The 24,674-nt window shown below is 42.3% G+C and overlaps 1 protein-coding gene across 1 annotated transcript in view; it reads right to left on the bottom strand.

Moving 5' to 3' along the window:
- Positions 1 to 595: 595 nt before the first annotated feature.
- LOC109923972 (cysteine/serine-rich nuclear protein 2-like) overlaps positions 596 to 24,674 on the bottom strand; it is a 48,323-nt gene continuing 24,244 nt past the window's right edge. The window contains exons 3-5 of the mRNA XM_048618845.1: positions 12,658 to 12,819; positions 3,729 to 3,988; positions 596 to 949 (exon numbers count right to left, since the gene is read on the bottom strand). Of these exons, the coding sequence (XP_048474802.1) occupies positions 596 to 949; positions 3,729 to 3,988; positions 12,658 to 12,811 (768 nt within the window). The 5' untranslated portion in view covers positions 12,812 to 12,819. The remainder of the gene's footprint in view (positions 950 to 3,728; positions 3,989 to 12,657; positions 12,820 to 24,674) is intronic.

The following is a 24,674-nucleotide window of genomic DNA, read 5'->3' as shown; positions in this document are numbered from 1 at the left end:
CTTGGCCTGCTGTGTTCATCCAGCTCTACACCTTGTTATCTCAGATTTTCCAGCATCTGCAGTTCCTACTATCTCTGATACAAATGCAGGGATGTATGCTGCGATGAGGATTAAGTTTGCCTGGCATGGTGAAAATGGCTGTCAACTTAGTGTGAGCCATCTACCCGAAATTCCAGAAGTGCAACCCAGCAGGACTGATATTGGCCACTGACAGCAAATCAGCAGTCACTTTTATATTGTGCCAGATTTGCATTTCCATGCAGTTCAAAATGTTTTGCACTGTGTATGGCACCAATTCCTCAGTCTCTACAGAAAAGGAAGAGTGCAAATTTTTAGCTGGCAATGAAATGGGATGAGAAATTCTACCATGGAAGTATCATTTAAGGGGAATGCCTCAAATGTTACCAAAGGGATTCTTCTCCTGCTCAGCTTGAGGTGAACACAGGTGATAAACAGCATGCAACCACCAAGTTCCTTTTCCAGGCATGGATTTCAGGTTTGTGCTGTAGTCTTAGGAGTTTATTGTTTGGGCAATCAGTATCAGCAACTTGATAATCACACTCAACACAAGAGTTTACATTAAAACAACACTAAATTAATCTCCTGAGGTTGTATAATAGTCACTTCTATTGGCCATAAGCTTTGACCTTACCTGGCATTTGATTCCTGCTTTGCTACAGGGGCACACTTCAGGATCACAGTAAAACCTACAGTCGCACCCGCATTCCTCTCTGGACGAGCGAATGGCTCGCAGCTCATGCTTTTCCTCGGTATCAATCCTGTTGACGCCTGATGCACGTAATAACGCTCTTCGCCTTTTTGTGGGTAGTGGTTGTAAAAAGAAATAGTCATCTACCTCAATACTGTCCACATCAATGTCATCGTCAGAAACGTCATCAATCGTGAGTACATTGGCTTCCTCCGACTCAATTGTACCGTTCTTTGTCAACTGTTGAGAAACATTTAGAATAATTTATGGTCAGGTATCTGTGGGCTAAAGAACAAGACCAATATTGTGTGTACTGGTGCAATGTTTCCATCAGGTTTCACTGCTAATGCGTTCATTCTACAAGCTATGTTGTCCTTGGATGTGAAAGCTCATTGCAACAACTGTGCTGTGAGACTTTCTCGAGGAAAGCTTGGACAATTTTGGAATAGACCTCATCTCTGATTAAAAAACAAAAGAAAAGGTAGAGTCCGAGTCATCGCCAATAAAGGCATCAGTCTGCAGCTTACAGCCTAGGGGTCCAACAATGAATCTGCTCGTGAGAGAGGACCACAACGGAGATTGATCAATGTCACCTATAATCCCAAGGATGTGCTCAGTTATAATACGTGGTACATGATAGACTTGAGGGCCAATTACAAATATTAACTGTACATTTAATTTCCAAGGGCATCTGGAAGAAAAGCCTCCCTGGAAAATACTGGTTTCTAATACAACCTGCCGCAGTATTTTAGAATCTACAAACAAACATCAATATTACAATTCATTCTTTCTAATGTACTGAATTTTACTGAAAACTACTTGCTATTTACCATTTTGAATTGATTTTCTTTGTACCTTAAAACTGCTTTCTCCCAATGGGATGGAATCTATAATCAAAAGAAAGCTACTTGTTTGTTAAAAGAAATAGACAAAACAATGGCAGGAGGAATAAAACAAAGAATTGTAATGCTGGAAATCTGAAACACAAAAAAAGTTGCTGGAGAAACTCTGGCAGCATCCGTGCAGGGAAAACAAATTCTTTGGGGTCACTGGACTTGAAACATTAACTCTGCTTTCCCTCCACAGATGCTGCCAGAACTGCTGAGTTTCTCCAACAATTTCAGTTTCTTTTGTGTTAATGGCAGACCCTCTCTGCTTTCTAGTCAGGGCTGTAATTGAAAATTTAGAATGTGCAGTCCAAGACCCCCTCTCCACACACCCGTGTTGTGACTTATCAAGGGGGTGAGGGCTGAACTTATTACATTAAGTGGCACATTCTAGTTGATGTTACATCCATCTTCTTACAACACACAATTGATCAATCTTAACTGTTGAAAAAGTAGCACTTCACTTTTCAGCAGACCAGCAAAAAGGATAACAAGGTGCAGAGCTGGATGAACACAGCAGGCCAAGCAGCATCATAGGAGCAAAAAGGCTGACGTTTCGGGCCTAGACCTGCCTCAAAATGATCTCCTACCTTCCCCAGCACGCAAAGGCACTGTGAACCCCAGGCTGTTTACACAGACATGCTCTATTTCACCACCTCATCCCCTTCCCCAGTTTTGCATCTCCCTCCACCTCCCCCCCCTCCCCATTTTTGCTTCTCCCTCCACCTCTCCCTCCCTCCCCAGTTTTGCTTCTCCCTCCCTCAAGATCCCGTCACAGCGAAACTGTGTTTTGGTCAAAAACAGAAGTTACTGGAAAAGCTCAGCAGGTCTGGCAGCATCTGTGAAGAAAAAAAATCAGAGTTAACGTTTCGGGTCCGGTGACCCTTCCTCAGAACTGCGTTTAGGTCAAACAGCCCAAGAGAAAAGGCCAAAATCTCATGGCAGGTCTTGGAGTCAGACGTGTTGGAAGAAGGGTGGTTTTTTGGGAGCCTGTTGCAGTTCACTCAGATGAATCTCAATGAAGTTAACTCCTGGAAAAGATCTGCACATTGAAGCACTTAGGACACTAAACTGTAACAAGTAATTTTGTTGAGACAGTTCAATCATAGCAATGACGTGGAACTGCAACATTCCAGAGAAGCAAGCAGCCTTAACAGTTTATCCACCCTGTCCCCATTTCAGCTCTTTTCCTTCATCCACTTATCACCATTTATGATTAGACTGGTTATCGCTTCTACTTCAACTAACCACAGCCCTCAAAGTTCCATCTATAGCTTCACAACCAATTTACCCACACAAAGTAGTGCCATTTTCCCCTCTTCAAATACTGAAATTTTTCAACTCATCTTCTGTCAGCTAAGTCACTTTTGAGATATAGAGAAACCAATTTTCCAGTGCAATGCCCCAATGGCATTCTCCATCAGAAGGCTAGTTGTTTAGCCCAGTGTTGACTTGGGCTGTGACCCACAATTAAGTTGAGCTCGCTCCATAAAGGGAGACTGGAATGATAGACCTTAAGAGCATTTACGTTCAGCTTGAAAACAAATGTCTTTAATATTTATTCTTGGGATGCGGACTTCATTGTCAAGGCCAGCATTTATCACCCATCATCAAGACAGTGGTGACAGGCCGCCTTCTGGATTTGTACATCAGAGTTGCTTGCCCAGCCATTTCAGAGGAGCAGTTACGAGTCAACCCATCTGGCTCTGGAGTCACTTAAAGGCCAGACAAAAGATATCCTTCCTCAAAAAGGACGTTTATAAATCAGATGGGCTTTTACAACAATCTGGTTAGTTTCATGGTCACTATTACCTTTTAAACCCAGATACTATGGTGGGATTTGAACACCTGTCTCTGGAGCATTCGTCCAGGCCTCTGCATTACTAGTCCATTAACATAACTACTATCCTTTGAACATTAAATAATTAAACTAGATGATGCCAAGGCCTCATGTTACCTGGAGTCACTCAGCTTCTGGACAGTACTTGTTGACTGTCTGGTTAAGGAACCCTCCAAGTTCTGACAGCACGGTTACTAGAGTTGCACTTGCGAACTTCATTCAAGTCACAAGGGTAAATTATTCAGAAGGAATCACAACCAAACCGCAAGCCTCAAACAGGTAACTCTTTTACCTTCATTTTTCGCACATTGAGTTTCTCCTCCTTCAGGTGGTCACGGAGCATTTCCCTGTGGAGGTGTTCCTGCTCCTGTGCAAACTCGCACAGTGTGTATCTGCGGATGCAGTTGTGGCGCCTGGCCATGCCCAGGGAACTACCTCCCTGGCTTGGCACACTGGTGAACCCTTGACGGCGTGTGAAGTAGTAGACAGTGACCTGGTCAAAACGAACATTCTTCACTCTCAGCCGCTTCTGCTTCTTCAAGATTGAAGTTGCTGAAAAGCGAGTTCAAAAGTAGTCAATGACTGTGCCGTGCACTGAAATCAGATCAAACAGGAGCATTACTAGAAGGGAGTGCACCAAGACTGTTAAGTACTTGCGTACAGAGCACTTATTGCAGTCTAATGCGTCCATTTTTAAACTGCCTTGTGGAAGTTTGCTGCAAACTGACTGCCACGTTTCCCAGCGACAGTACTTAGGAATAGTTTTAGACTTTAAAATGATAGAAAAGGACAGAAATCAAGTTAATAGGTTAGAGAAAAGCTGATTTTGAGGAACTGAGAAATAGGACTACAAAAAAGAGCAGGAGGCAGCCATTCGGCCCATTGAGATTGCTGTGCCACTTGACAGGGTCACAGCTGGATCTGATTGTGATCTAACTTTATTTTTCCACCAATCCTCCATAAGTCTTAGTTCCATTGTCAATCAAGTAACTGTCAAACTCAGCCTTGATTATATTGTTAGCCAGCCTCCAGGGCTCTTGGGGAAGAGAATTTCAAAGACTGACAGTTTCATGAATAAATTCTTCCTAATCTGTCTTAAACGAGAGATGCCTTATACTTAAACTGTGCCTCCTGGTTACAGATTCTACATGAGGAAATATCCTTTCCGCATCCACCTTGTCTAGCCAATTCAGGTCATGTTTTAATAAGGTCACCTCTCATTCTTCTGAATGCCAATGGATATATGCTCAACGTTTTCTTCATAGAATCATCCCATGAATCAGCCTAGTAAACCTTCTCTGAACTGCCTCCAAAGCAAGTATGCCCCTCCTTAAGTAAGGAGGCCAAAAACTGCACACACTAAGCGCAGTCTCACTAAACTTCCTTGATTTCAAACTCAATCTCCCTTGCAATAAAGGCCAGCATTCTGTTTGCCTTCCCAATTACTTGCTGTAAATGCATGCTGACATTTTGTGATTCATGTAGCAGGATGCCCAGATTCCTTTGTCCCACAGCCCCTTTCAATTTAAAGAATATTCTGTTTTCCTATCCTTCCTGCCAAAATGAACAACCTTGCATTTCCCTCTGTCAATCTATAGATATCCCTTTGCAGGCTCTGTCTTCTTTCATATTGGACTTGGGGGAAAACAAAATGGGAAACTATATTGGGAAAGCCATACAGAACAACTATGGAAAACACTTAAAACAGCTTGACATAGTGCAGGAAAATATGTTCTGCTGAATGGAGAGAACAAACTAAAAATTATGGAACTCGATGGATGATAAAAACATAAAGGGAGCATTTGAGACCTACATCGAGTACATAGAAAGCAGAGGAAGAGCATGATAGAGACAATACAAAGAAATTAGGAAGGAAGTTTAAAAAACACAATTGGGAAGGCAAAGAGGAATTAAGAAATTACATTATTGAGGAATATTAAAAATGCAAACTAATTTACAGGAACATCAATAAAAATAATGAAGGCTGTAATAGGAGTGGGACCATTAAGGGATAGACAGGATATCATAGGTAATGATAGTGATCACAGAAACAATACTTATTTTGCCTCAGCATTTACCAGGAATCTAGAACAGGTAGAATTGATATTAAATGATATCAGTGGTGATATAATTACATGCAAAATATAAAGGGGGGTGTATTGAATAAACTAAAACTCAGAATAAAAACCCTAGTTCAGGTGGATTGCATCCATGTATTTTGAAACAAGCTGGGGCAGAGACTATAGTGGCATTACCACTCATTTCAGAATTGATTAAAAATGTGTAGTGCCAGAGGACTGGTAAAAAAAACCTAACTTAATTCCTATATTTAAGATTGACAGACATGCCCAGAGAATTACAGACTAGTCGGTTTAACACCAATGTTAGGAAAAATGATGGAATCCTTACTGAAGGACAGAACATAAGGACATCTTTGATCTGATTTATTAACACATGTATTTTGTTACAAAATACAATGAAGTGTTGTATGGTGTTGCCACTCTCCGACACCATCTTAAAACACAAAAAATAAACCAAAACAGAATATAAAGGCAGAAGAATAAAGAAAAATAGTGTTCAACTTTACAGTCTTTCTTAAGTGTTCTGCCATGGGCCATGGGCTTGGTGGCCAGGCATGAGTCCTTTCACCAGGGTGCCCAAGAGATAGGGAGGGGTATAGGGCTGGAGGTGGTGACGGATAGAGAGGAGCTGTAGGAAGCAGAGATATAGAAATAGAAAATAAAAATAAAAATAAATCAATAATCAGCATTGATTTCAAAAAGGGAAGATCTTGTTTTACCACTGAGGAGGACTGGAACAAATTACAGGAGCGCATTAATAAACTTGGAGAATGGGCAAATAATTAACAAATGAAGTTCTGCGCAAATAAATAGTTGGTATTGCATTTTGGTAGGAAGAGCAGACAGATCATTTTTTACTTGAAAGTAAAAAAGAAATAAATCTAAAGAGAGTGATAGAATCATACAGCATGGAAACAGAACCTTCGGTCCAACTCGTTTAGTTTGAGACACCTGGTCGACATGGACTAGTTCCATATCTCTCTAAAGCTCTCTTATTCATGTACCTATCCAAATGTCTTTTAAATTTTGGAATCATATCTGTATCTACCACTTCCTCCGGTTGTTCCTGCCACATACGAAAGACTTTGTGCAAAAATGTTGCCCTTCAGGTCCCTTTTAAATCTTTCTCCTCTCACCTTAAAAATATACCCTGTAGTTTTGAACTCCCCTACCCTGGGAAAGGCCTTGGCTATTCAACCTATCCATGCCCCTCATGATTTTATAAACCTCTATAAGGTCACCCCTCAACCTCCTATGATCCAGCCTATCCAGCCTCTCCTTACAAGTCAAACCCTCCAGTCTTGGCAACATCCTTGTAAATATTTTCTGAACCCTCTCCAATTTAATAATATCCTTCCTATACCAGGGCAACCAGGACTGTACACAATACTTCAAAAGTGTCCTCATCTACATCCTGTACAACTGCAACATGACATCCCAACTCCTATACTCAATGAACAAAAACAGAAGTTGCTGTAAAAGCTCAGCAGTTCTGGCAGCATCTGTGGAGATAAAATCAGAGTTAACGTTTTGGGTCAGGTGACCCTTCCTCAGAATGGGTCAGTTCTGAGGAAGGGCCACTGGACCCGAAACATTAACTCTGGTTTTCTCTCCACAGACGCTGCCAGAACTGCTGAGTTTTTCCAGCAACTTTTGTTTTTGTTTCCGATTCACGGCATCCACAATTCTTTCATTTTCCTATACTCAATGGTCTGAGCAATGAAGGCAAGTGTACCAAACTCCTCCTTAACCACCCTGTCTACCTGCAATGCCACTTTCAAGAACGGAGTCAAAAATCAGGGCTCTTGGAGTACAAATACATCAATCATCAAATGTTGCACAGGTTAGCAAGGCTATAAAAACAGCAAGCCAAACAATTAGTTTTATTGCTAAAGCAATAGAATTAAAAAGTAAGGATGTTATGCTGAATCTGTATTAAACATTGGTCGGACCACACTTAGGAGTACTGCATGCTGTCCCAGTCACTGTGTACGATAAAAAGGATCCAGAGGCACTGGAGAAAGTGCAGAAGTTTACAAAGGCAATCTCTGAAATGTGTAAGTTTATATATCAGGTAAGGACTTAAAGCCAGGGTCTTTTCTCCCTTGGACAAAAAGGCTGAAGTGTGATGCAATGGAGATGTTTAAAATTCAGAACAATTTTGATTAAATGGATACAGAGAATGTTTCCTCTGTGGGGAAGAGAATAATGAGGCCATCAATGTAAGATGGTAACCAAGTAATCCTACCAGGAATTCAGAAGAAACTTGTTCACCTGAAGAGTGGTGAGAATATGGAACTCACTACCACAGGAATGATTAAAACAATTAGTATAGATGAATTTAAAGGGCAGCTAGACAAACAGAATAGAGATTTACAATGATAGATTTAGATTTGGAAAGATGGGAGGAGGCTCAGTGAAGCATAAACACTGGCATGGACTGACTGGGTTGAATGGATTTACAGCATAGAAACAAACCAAAGTAACTTCAGGAAAATACAACATTGATTAGAAAGTACTTATGGGATGTTGTGAAAAGCACTATATAAATGCTTAATTTTAAGACTGAGAGGGCAGGTTACAGCTTCTCAGCAGAGCCAGCAATCTAGGTTGTCTCTTAAGACTTCAAACATACGTAAATTTTCCTGTGAATAAAGATTCAACTTACTGACCATTAAAAGCCCACGGTAATGAAAATGGTCCGACTGATGGAGGGCCAAACATTTTCAATCAAATAGCAATCATGAACCCAAAAGGTCAGCATCAGTACTAGTTCTTCAGGGTCCAATCATTTCAAGTGCTACGGCAGGATTACATCAAAATAAAGTGGCTTGCCTCTTTTTTTTTTTAAAAAAATCAAAGTGTCTGACTCAGGGAAATCATCCATGAAACGTGATTAAAATTGGATGGAGCCTTTCAGTGAGATGAGAAAACATTTATCAACACCACACCCAACATTCCCACATTCAGGAAACAAATACAGCACCTCACCAGTTTAACGTTAGTTGCTCAACCTCCTGGAGGTATTGAGTCAGTTTTCATAGAGCTTGTGTGAATGCTGTAGCTGCAGAAGTGTCGTACATCACTTAATGAGTGCTCACCTCCAGCTATTTAGAAAAGCAGCCAGTCAGCTTTTTGCAAACAATTGGTATCACTCCAGCCTTCAATTCAAATGCTTTAAGCTGCCTGTCCCCAACCCTGCCCACTTGCTCATCTGCACTGAAATATCACTGAATTCTTCATGATTAACATCCTCTGATTAAAGTTCAAGAGAAGCAACTTGCAGAGTTACTGAGCAAACCCCAAATCACTAAGCAACTTTAAACATTCTCTCCAGCACTGGAGACCTATTACATGGCCCATTTGACATTCAGTTCCATTAAAGTTAACTGAACGGAGTTAGGCAGGGAGTGTAACAGGAAGTTGAAATGATTATTTTTCATTTTTTTATACTGCCCAAAACCAAAATTAAACCCAAAGGGGAAATCAGTTAAAATTGGCCAAATTACCACCTAATAGAATTATTAGTTACAGCAGTTCAACCAGCAAAATGCACGACACCCGGCTTCCCTGATCTTAAGGCATCTCTTATTATACATTCATCAAGGTGAGGTCAATTCGAGCTGATGAACAGAACATGTTCATTTCCAGAACTCAGTGCGGGTAACCACCACCTCTGCTCACCGCCACCTTCAAGGGCAATTAGGGATGGGCAATAAATGCTGGCCCAGCCAATGATGCCCACATCAAATAAATAATTTTAAAAAGTAGCCCATGGCAATAGTATAAAAGATGCTGCTGATTTACAGTTATCTTATTTGGCACTACTGATGTGGACTCAAAACATTGCCATTATTTCCCTAAGAACGGGTGTTGCAAAGTTGGATCGAGTATTTGTGGATCGGAAGGCGAATGTCAGAATTTGATGTTTGTAAAATGATAGAGGGAAGAGCATGTGGTCCCTTTAAAAGATGGGTTTTTTTTTCTAGGCTTGGAGATTTAAAAAGAGAGGCAGGTGCATACAGAGATCTCTGAAATTGAAACATTATATCTAAAGGCTGTGTGGTTAACAACCCAGGCAGTAGTTTAGTTTGTTGTTAAGGCAACCAGTTTGAAAATCAGCCAATTAATTTAAAACAGACAATTAAACTTAAAAAAAGTTCAAATTTGATTGTTTTGACAACGTAGGACCAATCCTATTCTAAGAAATTAATAGGTCATCAAGAAGAGGATATTTGAAAAATTAGTGAGAGAGCAACTGCCATCTGTAAGAATTAACAACCCTAAAATTAGCAGCCCTAAAGAGGAAAATCACTGGCTCTCACAGGATTCTCTGAGCTCTCAGAAAACTATCTGACTAAAAGATACAGCGGCACTCTTAGCTAATATTCCTGACACAAGAATTTGATGGACAATGGGGCTTCTGACTGAACAACAGCGGAGAAGGTACAGAACATTGTGGAAGACATATCCTGGCTGTAATCGAGAGATTAAGTTTTAATTTATTTTATTATTATTTTGGTTTGTATAAGTGGGACTTGTATTTATCGGAACAGCATACCATTAGAATTTTGTTTTATTCAGGAATAGTTAGTAGTTAAGGGGGAATTGTTTGGTTTATTAGTAGTTCTGTTAATTTGTTCACTGTTAGAGTTAGATAAATAAATTGCTACTTCTTGATCATAGCATGACGGTCAGGAGATCATTTCGTTTAACCTCTCTGTACCAGATTGGCGGCAGTGGGGGGGGGGGGGGGGGGGGGGGGGTGTCAAGAGGCAGGTTACACCACTTTTCACATTTCCTTCAACAGATTATGAGATAAGGTGAGCTTCTCTGGGTGTTTTGGTTTTACTTACCATGGCGGGGTGGGGGAGAAGAAAAGAGGAGTTGGGAAGTCGACCTCCACTTCACAGAAGAGATTTAATTCAGGTTTTTTTAAAAAAAAGAGTGAATAAGAAAATGTTATTCCTTCAATTAAGCAGTGAGATGCAAGAGGTCATTGATTTAATATTGTTTTTAAGAGTCAGCAGAAGGATAAAGTTAACAGGGGCCACCATTGATCAAATGGATTTAAGTCAATGAGAAGCAATATTGAGTGAATGGATAGAGAGCCTGGCTATAGCCTGACCTTTCTTCAAGGTAATTTGGATGTTGAAAGAGCAGCCCAGTAAGGAGGAGATGCATGATATCCATCAACTGGAAAATATTGAGTATTAAATAATTTATTGGTTTGCTCAGCTCCTTTTAGCTGGTGAAAGCTTAAAGGGACCAGGTTTTTTGGCAACACTGCAGACAACCTAATAGGACAGTTGAGGGTTTATTAGTTGGCCTATATTAATTGTTGAACATCAGGCTATTTGTAGTGAATTGAAAAATTTCAGTATTGTGTAAGGAGTTGCTATTACGTAATTAAAACAATCTCCAAATAAACAGGGTGCAAGTTGCACAGAATTAGGAAGTTATGCTGTTAAATATTGGCTTCTTGGATTGTCTTTTGCCCAGTTTAAAATGGATCAAAAACCACCTGACTGGCATTTGATGTCTATTCACACACATATACAAAACTTACCTGTTCTGAAATCAAAGTGCAGAAGATTTAATGTTTAAATATGCATTTCTCACTCGCCTGCTGAGGGTCTTGAATCTTATTGTGTACAGTCCTACAGATGCCCATCACTCGCCAGTCACCAATTGATACGACCATGGCACAGCCATGTTGGACTACAGGCAGACCATTTAACAATGGAGGGCATCACTGATAATCCAACTTTCTCCACACCTCACATCCACTTTCCAGAAGAGAACATTCAGGAGGAGTATTATAATACTTTTCACCTCTCTGCTCTAGGAGATACAAAGGCCAATTGGAGGGAGTCTTCCTCAATCCCCGCTATGGTTAAAAACCAAACAGCAACTGTTAATCAAATCAAGGCTCGAGTCAGAATGAGCTGATTCATAAAATGACTGAATCATTAGAGGATGGATGAGCTCAAGCATTTTCACCAGTGGCAGTTTGACCAAAAACAGGCACAATGTGGGAAGACTGTCTGGGAAAGTCACATTGTAGGAAATTAGAGTTCCTGAACTTGGTGCGGGGGAAAAAAAAAGTGACTTTAGTGTTTTGCTACCTAGAACTGACAGTAGCTTGTTAGTTCAGTTAGCTTGACGGTGGAGTTCCTCTTCTGGTTGAGATAGACTTGGGACCTGCCTGCTGACCCCTTCCCCCATGCAGAGCAGTTCCCCTCAAGTTATATAACTGAATGTTTCTCTATGATAGAGAATTGCCTGCTGTCCTTCGTAGACTATGGCTAATTACTTACTTACCTAGAGCTGAAATTGTTGGGAGCAGGAGGGCAGGTAAGAACTATAAATTAGTAATTCAGACTAAGTTTTGCTGTGAAGGTACAAGCATTAAGGAAAGATCCTGGTATCAGTTAGTATCCCTTGGCCAAGTTACAGTAAATAGAGATTTGAAATGCTATGTCTTAGTGTGTCTTACCTCAAGAAACCCAGAGCAAAACTACAAGTTTTCTCAAAAACACTAAGCCAGGTTTCAATTTCTTTATAATAGAAAACCCCTTGGGTCCACGGCGCCAGCATAGATTTATCTGACAAATTTTACAATACTCATCTAGTCTATCCATACAGTAAAGCATGCTTACAACATAAGGTGATGAATTGTCTGAAATGTTTCTTTCTCCATTTTCATAATCATGAACACAAATCTTGCACTTTGAGAGTTGCTTTGACACTGGCCCTCAATTCAACTCAATTAGAGAAGACAAGTGTCCACGAGTTAAAAGGTGTTTACACTGCTGAGTCCAAAACCCTCATCCCAGTATACTTAGGCCCACGTAAAGCAAAAAGAACAGGGCTCATGAGTAAACTGATAAGGGAGCAAAGATTTAATTGCGGGACTGCTGTTACCAGTATTCACCTGAAAGCATTTGGTACATCTTTCTCCCAAACCAAAAAGACTTCCTGAGGTATATTCTTAAGCTGCTCTATTCACTGGCTCTTGGAAAGATTTTCTTTTTCTACCAAAAGTACATGTAATAACCTATTATCTTGTTTGAGTTACACACTGTAGCTGCGATTCTAAGTTGAAAGCTTGTCCCTTTAACTGCCTTCAACACTTACGGCTCAGCTCCCTGGAGGTGGGAGGGTTGAGGCTGTCACAGCTGTCTGCACTGTCACTGCTGGAAATGTCATCATCCGATTCCTTGGGTGAAGAACACAATGACGAACCATCTACCTCTTCGAATTTGCGCTTTATGCTGACAGCCATCTCCATTTCTCACCCTGCTGAAGAGAATAAGTACATGACTGGAAACTTCAAATAGAGTTATTAATTTGAAAAAAGGCACACACCACCGATCACCTCAGTCAACCTACATTCCTTCTGTATGAAAATGAAGCAAAGCTTTTTGAAGTGTATTCATTATTTTGGTGTAGGAGACACAGCAGCCAATTTGCACACAGTATGATTCCACAAATGACAATGAGATACAGGAGCATAATCTGTTTTATGGATGTGGATTTAGGGGTAGATATTGATGAGGCCATCGGAATAACTCCTTTGCTGCACTTAGAATGATGCTGTGGGATCTATACAGCCACCTATGGGGGAAAAGGGAGGGCCTCAGTTTAATCTCACATTGGCAGACACTGCCTCCAACACTGCAATATTCCTTCAGCACTGCACTGGAGTGTCAGTACAATTCATTGCTGATGCATTGAATAACAGAAAATGTTTCCATTTAAATCAAATCAGAGGCAGATCCTGGGCACTTTGGGTAACTTGTATGTAGCACTGTTTAGCTTCAGTGCTCTTATCTATGCAAATCCCTCACTTAAATGGTTTTTCACAGATGGCTGCCAGGGGTGTGAAATCTGAACTTCACAAATCATTTTTGAACCATTTGTTCTTGCCAAAGCAAATCAGATGGTGTTAACAAAAGAACCCACCAGTAAATGAGCTTTTCTGACTTGTCATACAAAATTGGATCATTGGCTCTGATCTCCCCCTCCCTGCCATCGAACCTATAGTGTAATCCTTGCTGGGGTACCTGGTCTCTCAGGCAGCAACCCAGCCTGGGCATTAGTGACCCCTCCCAGCAGCAAGTTGAGCTCCTCCTCATTGTACATGGGCAAGCTAGAGGTGGCAAGGGATGATGGTGGTCTTCCAGTTGTCCCAGGCCACATTACCCACCAGCTTGAGATCTTGGCAATCAGGTACTGAAGGTGGCAGCAGGGAAAGGAGGGCCCTGACCCCGACACGCAGGTTCATAATTCCTTGAAAGTGGACTCACTGGTAGATAGGATAGTGAAGGCAGTGTTTGGTATGCTTGCCTTTATTGATCAGTGCAGTGAGTACAGGGAGAATTGAGAATTGGGAGATCATGTTGCACTGTACAAGACATTGGTTAGACCACTTTTGGAATACTGTGTGCAATTTTGGGTCTCTGCTATAGGAAGGATGCTATGAAACTTGAAAGGGTTTGGAAAAGATTTACAAGGATGTTACCAGGGTTAGAGGGTTTGAGCCATAGGGAAGAGCTGAATAGGCTGGGGCTATTTTCACTAGAGCATCAGAGGCTGAAGGATGACCTTACAGAGGTTTATAAAATCATGAAGGGCATGGATAGGGTAAATAAACAAGGTCTTTTCCCTGGGTTGGGGGAGTCCAAAACTAGAGGGCATACATTTAAGGTGACAGGGGAAAGATTTTAAAAGGGACCTAAGGGGCAACTTTTTCATGCAGAGGGTGATGCATGTATGGAATGAGCTGCCAGAGGAAGTGGTGGGGGCTGGTACAATTACAACATTTAAAAGGCATCTGGATGGGTATATGAATAGGAAGGGTTTAGAAGGCAAATGGGACTAGATTAATTTAGGATATCTGGTTGGCATGGACAAGTTGGATTGAAGGGTTTGTTTCCGTGTTGACTATCATCCTTTTATCCCCTCCCTCCACTCCTGTTCTTGTTCCATTTTCACTCTCACCCCCAAAATGAAACAGGAACTCTGTTCCATCTCATAGGATCAGGGTGGTACACCCTGCCAAGTCAGAGGTCGTGGATTCCAGCCAAAATCTAGGGTACACAGGGTGTGCTGCATTTTCAAAAATGAACATTCTGACAAGATGTTAAACCAAGTTTGCTTATTCTGGCAGAATTGAGAGACATTGCATTACATATTTGAATTTGAGTCATCATTGTCCTGGTCAGTATTCATCATTCAACTAAATATCATGAAACACATGAGCAGTTTGCCTCTCATTGAGACGATCACAGTCTGAAAGCAATTTGCTGATGTGGCTTTCAATTGATTTGAGGATGATACCTACTACTTTAGGTTGGCATGTTTCCACCAAGATCTTGATGTGACAGAAGAGGCCAATTCTTGACCCACAGATCTTTAGGCACATTGAGCAGGATGTTCCACAGCATAATGCGATCAAGTGGGATTTACTTGTAGTTTTTTCGTTCTCTACCACCATTGCCTCATCACTGAGGCATCGCTGGCTGGGTTAGCATTTATTGCCCATCCTAAATTGTCCGAGAAGGTGGTGGTGAGCTTCCTTCTTGAACTGCTGCAGTCCTTGAGATGTAGCTACACCCACAGATGTTGTTAGGGACGGAGTTCAGGATTTTTACCCAGTGGCAGTGGAAGAGAGATGATATCCTTTCCAAGTCAGAATGAAGTGTGTTTTGGAGAAAAATTTGAAGGTGGTGGTATTCCCATGTAGCTGCTGACCTTGTCCTTTTAGAATGTAGAAATTTTGGGATTCAAAAAGGTGCTGTCAAAGAAACCTCGGAATTTCAGCAGTGCATCTTGTAGGTGGTATAAACTGCTACTAAGTGTTGGTGGTATAGGGATCGAATATTCGTGGATGTAGTGCCAGTCAAATGGGCTGCTTTGTCCTGAATGGTGTCAAGCCTCTTGAGCGTCGTTAGAATTGTACTCATTCAGACAAGTGGGGAGTAGTTCATCACGCTCCTGATTTGCACTTTGTAGACGATAGGCTTTGGGGAGTCGGGTGGTGAGCTATGTGCTGCAGTCTTCCTAGCCTCTAACCTGCTCTTGTAGCCACTGTAATTATACGGCAAGTCCAGGTCAGTTTCTGGTCAATGGTAATCCCCAGGATGTTGAATCCTCCACTATCAGTGATAGTAGTGCCATTGAATATTAAGGGTAAAAGGTTAGATTCTGTCTTGTTGGAGATAATTATTGCCTGGCACTTGTGCAGTACAAATGTTACTTGCCACTTGTCAGCCCAAAACTAAATATTGTCCAGGTCTTGATGCATTGACAGACTGCTGTAATATCTGAGGAGTCACGAATGGTGCTGAACATGGTCGCTAATGATTGCGCAAACCCGCTTTTGACTTTATGATAGAGGGAAGTCATTGAAGAAGCAGCTGAAGATGGTTGGCCTAAGGACACTACCCAGAGGAGCTTCTGCAGAGATGTCCTGGAGCTGAGATGAATGACCCCCGAAAACCAGAACTACATTTTGTGCTATGTACGTGAGGTTTCCCCCGATTCTCATTACTCCAGCTTTGCTGGGGCCCCTTTATGCCACACTTGGCCAAACATAACCTTGAATGTCATGGACAGTCACTCTCCCCTCACCTCAGAGGCCCTGGTGGAACCCAAACTGGGCATCAGTGAGCAGCTGCTGCTTTATGGCACTGTTGATGACACCCTACATCACTTTACTGATGATCACAAGTGAACTGATGGGGTGGTGACTGGCCGCATTGGATTTGGCCCGAGTTATGTGTACAGGAAATATCTGGGCCTGTTTCCATAGTGCTGGGTTGATGCCAATGTTTATTTGTACTGGAACAGTTTGACTGGAGACATGGCAGTCCTGGAGCACAAGTCTTCTGTAGTATTGCCAGAATATTGTCAGGGCCCATAGTTCATGCCTTTAGTGCCTCATGAATACCCAGTATTGAATTGCTAGATCTGTTCTAAATCTATGCCATATCCTCCATGTTGTGTGGTGCTACCAATGTAAAGACAGGACACTGCCTCCAAAAGAACTGCATGGTGGTCACCATTATTGACACGGTCACTGACAAATGCATCTGTAGAAGAGTATGGAGTGTCAAGTATGCTTTTCCCTCATTGGTTCCCTTGCCACCTGCAGTAGACCCAGTCTAACAGTTATGTCCTCTAGGCTTCGACCAGCTTGGTCAGTAGTACTGTTGCCAGGCCACTCTTGAGAATGAACGTTGAAATCCCCTGCCCAGTAGTGCCCTTGCCACCCTCAGCATTTCCTCCACGTGGTGCTTAACATGGAATACCAATGATTCATGATTATGGGCTGGAGGCAGACAGCACATAGTAACTCATATGGGGTTTCTTTGCCTATGTTTGACTAAATGTCACAAGGTGTCACAATGCTTCACAAGGTCTGAGGACTCCCAGGGCAATGCCTCCAGAAGTGCCACTGTGCCACCGCCTTTGCTCCGTCTGTCCTGCCAATGAGACAGGAAATACCCAGGGATGGTAACAACAGTATCTGTAAACTATGATCCCAAGCGTATGAGATAACAAGGTGTAGAGCTGGATGAACACAGCAGACCAAGCAGCATCAGAGGAGCAGGAAGGCTGACGTTTCGGGCCTAGACCCTTCTTCAGAAATGGTCAAGAGTATGACTAGGCGAGGCTAATGCTTGACTAGTCTGTGCAACAGCTCTCCCAATTTTGGCACTAGCCCTCAGATGTTAACGAGGAGGATTCTGCAGGGTCACAGTTGTTTTTGCCATTTACATTTCCAGTGCCTACCTTGATGCCAGGTGGACCAAATAGTCATACACGGGAGTGGCTTGCTAGGCCATTTGAGAATAGTTAAAAGTGAACCAAATTGCCAGGGGTCTGGAGTTGCATGTAGGCCAGAATAAGTAAGGACACCAGTTTCCTTCTTTAAAAAAAGGACATTAGTGAACCAGATGGGTTTTTACAACAACTGATAACTCATGGTCATCACTGAAACTTGAATTCTAGATTTTTTTTACTCAAATTCCACCATTTGCCATGCTGCAATTTGAATCCAGGTTCCCCAACATGACCTGGGCCTTTGGATTACTAACTCAGTGACAAACTGGATTTTGTCCATTTGACCCTGGTCAACGGGTGGCCCCCGTGGCTTCAAAATAGCTCTACACATCCTGAAAATCAGTGTATTGTTGGATTTGTGTGGGCTTTCCCATCTCCCAGGTGTCCTTTATCTTCTGGATTTGTCACTGGATATCAGTCTTGAGCTATTGGAATGCTGGCTTCGTCAGCTGTGACCTTGAGTTGTTCTGCCAGGCAATGAAGGCTGCTCCTATCTGTCCAGGTGATCACGTTTTGAGCATCATTTTAATTGAACTCGTCTTGATGATTATGATTGAGCCCAAATTGCTGGACGCAAGTCTGCAATGCAGTTGACTTTATTTGATCCAGAATCAAGGTGAACAAGTGAAGATTTTCCAGATTGAGGTCAGCACTTGAAACTCCTTCCTTCTTAGATCAATAACTCAGCCCTAAAACAGCCTATTTCCTCTTAAACATTTGGGCCTTGTGATGTCAGGTGCTCAATGATACTTCACTGATTGAAAAAGGTTGACAGCAGGTTTGCTTTTTTAATTCATACGTGGAACATGGGCTTCGCTGGCTGGCCAGTGCTTATTATCCATCCTTAGTTGCCCTTCAGAAGGTGGTGGTAAGCTGTAGTTCCTGCGTTGTAGGTCAACCTACAATGCCCTTTGCAAGGGAATTCCAGAACTTTGACCCAGCAACAGCCAAGGAACAGTGATAGATTTCCAGGTCATGGATTGAGTGATACAGACATCACATATATTGGAGCGGAATAATTCAGTCCAGGAAATGCCACTGGTTTGATCTAAGATGCCTCCACATGAATCTGTACTTGCCCTTCTGCTGGAAAAAGGTGTTTTTTATAATGTGGCCAAGCTAAGAACACTGTCAGCAAAATGCCATTTACATTGGCTGCCCCATACACAGTTGTGCTCCAGACTTTGGAATCCCTGGCATTACAGTCCCCCTGGAGGATTATTTTTCTTTGCTATCCCAAACAAAGGGGACTTCAAGGTCAGAATAAAGCTTTCCCTTAACATCTTCATTAGAGTCAAAGACTGGGGCATAAGCACTAAAATGACAGTGGCATGTTAGTTGCAACTGAGCTGCACTGAAGTGCCATTAGTCTTTCATTTATACAATTTGGATGCCCTGCTAGAACTCCAAGTCCTATTCCAGGTGGAAAAACCAACTCTGTGGCCATCGTTGCTGTCAGTCTTTCCTTTCTAGCAGCCGGTGTATCCTCCCAGGAAGTTGGATCTCCCTGGAGGGTGACGATGTCAATTTGAGTGTCTTGGTGGGTCATGTGATAGGATCACATTTTTCTTCTTAAAACCAGAAGAACTGCAGCTGCTGTAAATCAAACAAAAACAAATTGCTGGAAAAGCTCAGCAGGTCTGGCAGCATCTGTGGAGGGAAATCAGAATTATCATATCAGGTCCAATGACTCTTCCTCAGAACTCATAACACCGGACCCAAAATGTTAACTCTGATTTCTCTCCACAGATGCTGCCAGACCTACTGAGCTTTTCCAGCCATTTCTGTTTTTGTTTCACATTTTATTCTTTCTGGATAACCACTCATGAGTTTATCCATGATTGTTCTAACACTCCAAATCAAAGTTTGAATAGTTTTTTTTTGACTACAAAATAGCAATCTTGTAGCGTGGGTCCCCCAGCCAGATGAAAGTGTGACAGTGTATTTTTAATGGCACATTTTTTTCTAAAAGAAAGCACCCCTCTCTATTTGGCATGAGCAGAGGGTCTCCTGAAGAGGACTGCTTAGTCAGTCACAGATGCTGCTGTCTGAAGACATCTCATGTGCAGATTCTCGCCTTGAAATTCCCAAGGTTCACAGCCCTGTTCTCCATTGCTAATTCTCCTTCTCCACAGGAGTTAGCAAATGGATCTCAGTAGAAATCTGTGCATGACTTCATTCAAAATGGGCGCCTTAGACTGCTGTTGTCTTCGATGCAATCTTGATGGGGTCACAGATGGATTTCAGTGGTGTGACAAGCCACAATGACCAGGGCCACCTCATCGCTACAGCCTTCTTCCAGCTTTGAAGCTATGCAGGCAATCATAGTTGTCACGGCAGAGCCATTATTTCCAACAGGTGTTAGCCACTATTGCAATGGCCCTCTCAGTTTTCATGCACAAACTTTCCAGCAAGTGTCACTGATAGCGAAGTGGGAGCCCATCAAGTATTTTAGGAAGCATTTTAGGGTGATTGCCTCTGTCACCCAATGATCACTGGAATTGTTCTGTACCCCAATCAACACAAAACAAGGTGGTTTTGGTTTGTCCAATAGGAGTTTAGGAATGTGCCAAGCCAACTAGACCAGCATGCAATGTGCCAGCATCTTCTGGCACTAAAATCAACCTTACCCCAGCTCAGAGCCTCCCTCTCCCAGACCTGCAAAGGACCTCTTCTGTTTCTCATTCTGTGCAGGATCCACAACCTTAACCAATGCTTTTACTCCGCCTTATCAGACAATAAAAACCGTAACGTCTGCTCCTAATATGGGACGTCCCACTCCCAAACATCCCAGATGTCCTCTTATTTCAAGGACCGCAACTTTCCCCCACCCACCCCTTTCGGTGGTCGAAAATGCTCTCAACCACATCTCTTGCGTTTCCTGCATCTCTGCCCTCATATCCCCTCCCCCCAACAAAAAGAATCCCCCTTGTCCTCACGTATCACCCCACCAACCTCTGTATCCAACGTATCATTCTCCACCACTTCTGCCGCCTACAATCCGACCCCACAACCAAAGAGATATTTCCTTCCCTATCCCTATCTATCTTTTGTAGGGACCGCTCCACACTCCCCACTAGCCCCACAACCCCTGCCACCTTAGGATACGCTACACCTGGCCCTACACCTACCCCCCTCACCTCCATTCAAAGCACCAAACAAACCTTCCATATTAGACAGAGGTTCACCTGCACATCCGTCAATGTGGTCTATTGCATCAGCTCCTCCTGATGTGACCTCCTCTACATCAGAGGCGCCAAGCGGAGGGATGGAGACCGCTTTGTAGAGCGCCTGTGCTCTGTTCGCGTCAAATGTCAACACCTTCCAGTCGCGAACCATTTTAACTCCCCTTCCCACTCTTTGGACGATATGTCCATCCTGGGCCTCCTCCAGTATCACAATGATGCCACCTGCAAACTGGAGGAGCAGCACCTCTTTTCACCTTGGGAGCTTACAGCTCAATGGCCTAAATGTGGATTTTACCAGCTTCAAAATCTCCCCACCCCCGGCCTCATTCCATGACCAACCCTCCCTCCCATCCCTGCCTCCTTGAGCTGACACAACCTGTTCATCTTCTCTCCCACCTATCCACCCCTCCTACCTCACTGACCAATGCCCACCACTCCCTACCTGCACTCACCTATCACTAGCTCACCTACTTTCCCCAGCCACACCCCTCCTCTATTTGAGGTCCCTTCTCCCTCCCCATTTCTGAAGAAGAATCCTGACCCAAAACGTCAACTTTTCTGCTCCTCTGATGCTGCCTGGCCTGTGTTCCTCCAGCTCCACACTGTTATCTCTGACTCCAGCATCTGCAGTTCTTACTATCTCTAGACCAGCATTTTGTTCCCATTTTAGCTAAATGTTGGAGGTATTTTACTTCTTAAAGTTTAAATGCGATTATAAGATCCAGCTTACAACCTTGGTTCTCTTTGGAAGAGTTTCCAAAGTTGAAAAAAAGACTTTTAAACTGCTGAGCATTTTTCCGCATTTTTCCTTCTATTTGACCTGAAAGCACAAATTTGGACTGAATTTTAATTTTCTTGGCAAGAGAAATGAGTGCAAATTTCAACTGAATCTCAAAAGAATCTGGAGCAGAACTCTCAATTAGTAAAGTGAGATACTACTGCATGTATACCAACAGCAGCGAAAGGAAAACGGACATGGGGGAGGCAAGAAAGAAGAGAAAAGTTAGTTTGCCCAGGGAACAGTGCAACTTTGTTCATTTCACCAATTAAGTAATCAATGTTGGGGTCAATCCCGCCTCTCACCCCCATAAGCAATCTACACCTTAGGAGTTATTTATCAATAAACTGGACAAATTGCCGACAAGCTAAATTCCAAGATAGAAAAGTCTGTCCCTACATAGTAAATACTGCCACTTTTCTCCCTAACCCACCATAATAGGATAACCTTAAGTCATTCAGAGAAGTATCTAGGATCAGGCTCCATTCTCACTATTGCAATTAAGACTGAAGTAAACTTATTTTCTCCATTACAGATTTAAGAATAAATTTATAACTCAGTTATAACTCAGTTATAGCAACATGACTACGATATGGAACACCAGCAAACCAACTCAATTTTCTGTAAGATTAATTTTCCTTCATGTTTGTCCTTATGTTCTTCACCATCGGCAGCTTTCATGTTTTATTTTTGGCTGACACACAACGAACCAATCTGTTTCCGCTCTTCACTCAGTATGTCCTTGGGCATCTACTCTAAACAGATGTTATTAGCTTTAATGTAAGGAATGGTTGCACCCAGCAACCAGGTCACATGTTCTCCACACCAGTTGTGGTATGTTTCATGCTTCAAGATCACTTCAGAACTTAATGTTGAATACTGATTTAATAATTACATACAGCAGGTCTAAGGCTCAAACTATGATTTCTGATTAGGTGATTTGCATTTCCAGCATCTCATAACTTGAGTAATAACTGACAGTGGAAGGGAGGAAATATACTGTGACTCAGAACAGAAGCCACGAAGCTGGGCCTTCAGTCTAGCTGTCCATTTTCAACTCCAAGGGACGGGAGTGAGTCCAAATTCATTGCAGCTGTAAAGGTGTTGGGGGGATGTGGGGATTGGGAGGTGGAAGTACTATGCTTTCATATTTAAACAGGGAGCCGCTTGTGAATCAGATCATTTCAAGCACTCCTGCAGATGGATGGTCATTGCTGTATCAGTACAGACAATACTGAGAAACACAGTCATATTATGAAAGGATTAAGTGGCCAAATGTTCCATTAATGCAGTGTTATCTAGTAAAAGCCACAGACAAGTCAGAGATGCGTAGGTGGTGCCATTTCAGCCCCATGAACTAACTTAGTAAGCATCTCACATTATTACAGATAAGTGTATTTCATGTGTTTACTTATTCCAGAAACATCGACCACTATTCAGTAAGAGAATTAAAACACACGAACAAAAAAAATCTTGTTTCATCATATCATTTGAACTAAAAGTTGAAAAAGGTTATAGTTCATATGTATACACTGTGCAAATAAGAGTACTGACATGAACAGTGGTCTCTATTACTCAATTTTTATTCACTGATGGAAAATGTAATTATTCCAAACTATATTTCCAATTGGCCATACTTTGAGTAATGCTTTGGGCAACATTTACACAATTTATTTGAATTGAGAATTATTAATCAATCTGTGGAATCAATGAAGTATGAGTAAAGGTCAGAACTAGTGTGGGTTGGAATAACAAATCACCTTTAGCTGATACCATCAGCCTCCAGTGCTTCTAATCATGTCCCCCAAAAGACTGAGACCTGTGCTGAAGCACATTTCCACAGTCGCAGGTCAAATAAGCAGGGAGTAAACCTTGTATGAGTGCTATTAGGCTCATACTACTGACTTGTTCACCGAGCTGGCTTGTTTTTGTTCAGACGTTTCATCACCGTGCTGGGTAACATCATCAGTGGGGCCTGTGATAAAACAATGTTTTTCTACTCCACTTGGAATTTATACTGTCCAGTCCATTATGGTGAGTAGTGTCATTTCCAGTTTGGTTCTGTATGGGTTTGTATATGGGGTCCAATTCTATATGTTTGTTGATTGCATTATGGATTGAGAACTGTGCCTTTCGGAATTCCTGTGTATGTCTACATTTGGCTTGGACTACTATGGTTACGTTGTCCCAGTTAAACTGATGGCCTTCATTGTCCGAGTGTATTGATATTAAAGAAAGTTCGTTGTGTAGTTTTGCTGCTAACCGATGTTCAAGTATTCTGATAGCTAGTTTCCTTCCTGTCTGTCCGGTGTAATGCACTGTGGCGGTTGTTGCATAGTATTTTGTAAACTACGTTGGCTTTGCATGTTGTGGGAATGGGGTCTTTAATCCTCGTGAGTGTTTGTTGCAGCATGGCTGTGGGCTTGTGGGCCACCATGATTCCTAGTGGTCTTAGGAGTCTTGTTGTCAGTTCAGCTTTGTTCTTGATGCAGGGCAGTGTGGCCATTGTGTTAGGGCAGACTGTGTCCTCCTGTTGTTGTCTATTTAGTAGGCACCTGCAGATGAAGTTGCAAGGATATCCGTTCATAGCGAAGATTTTGTATAGGTGCTCTTCCTCTTTCCTGCGTACTTCTGGCGTGTTGCAGTGAGTGGTGGCCTATTTTAAATAGTGTTCTAATACAGCTTTGTTTGTGGACATTGGGGTGGTTGCTATGGAAGTCGAGGATTTGGTCACTGGGTTGCTTTCCTGTACACTGAGGTTTGGAACTCCCCGTTGGTCATACGTTCAACTCTGACATCCAGAAACGGAAGCTGATTGTTGTTTTCTTCTTGTGAATTTAATCCCCGTGAATACGTTGATGATGAGGTGGTGGGTTTCTTGTAGTTTGTTGCGTTTAATAATGACAAATGTGTCACCTACGTACTGGATCCACAGTTTAGGTTTAATGCAGGGGAGAGTAGTGTGTTCTAGTCTTTGCATGACTGCCTCTGCGATGAGTCCTGAGATGGGTGACCCCATGGGTGTGCCATTGATCTGTTTGTATACTTGACCATTAAAGACTAAGTGTGTGGGAAGGCACGAATCTAGTAGTTTGAGTATGTTGTCATTGTTGATGGAGCTGCTTCTTCCTCTTGTAATATGGCCAATGTTTTTTTGGCTAGTGGGATGTCAGTTGACGTGAATAATGCTGTGACATCAAAGGATACCATAATCTCTTCGTCGTTGATTTTTATGTTCTTGAGGATATTGAGGAATTCTTGCGTTGAGTAGACGGAATGGGGTGATCCATCGACTAGGTGTTTCAGTCTCTGTTGCAGGTCCTTGGCCAGTTTGTGTG

The sequence above is a fragment of the Rhincodon typus genome, chromosome 41 (genome assembly GCF_021869965.1).
Source record: "Rhincodon typus isolate 14 chromosome 41, sRhiTyp1.1, whole genome shotgun sequence".
Lineage (NCBI taxonomy): Eukaryota > Metazoa > Chordata > Chondrichthyes > Orectolobiformes > Rhincodontidae > Rhincodon > Rhincodon typus.
The sequence above is the reverse complement of the archived record's forward strand: the minus strand, read 5'-3'. Positions and strand labels throughout refer to the sequence as shown.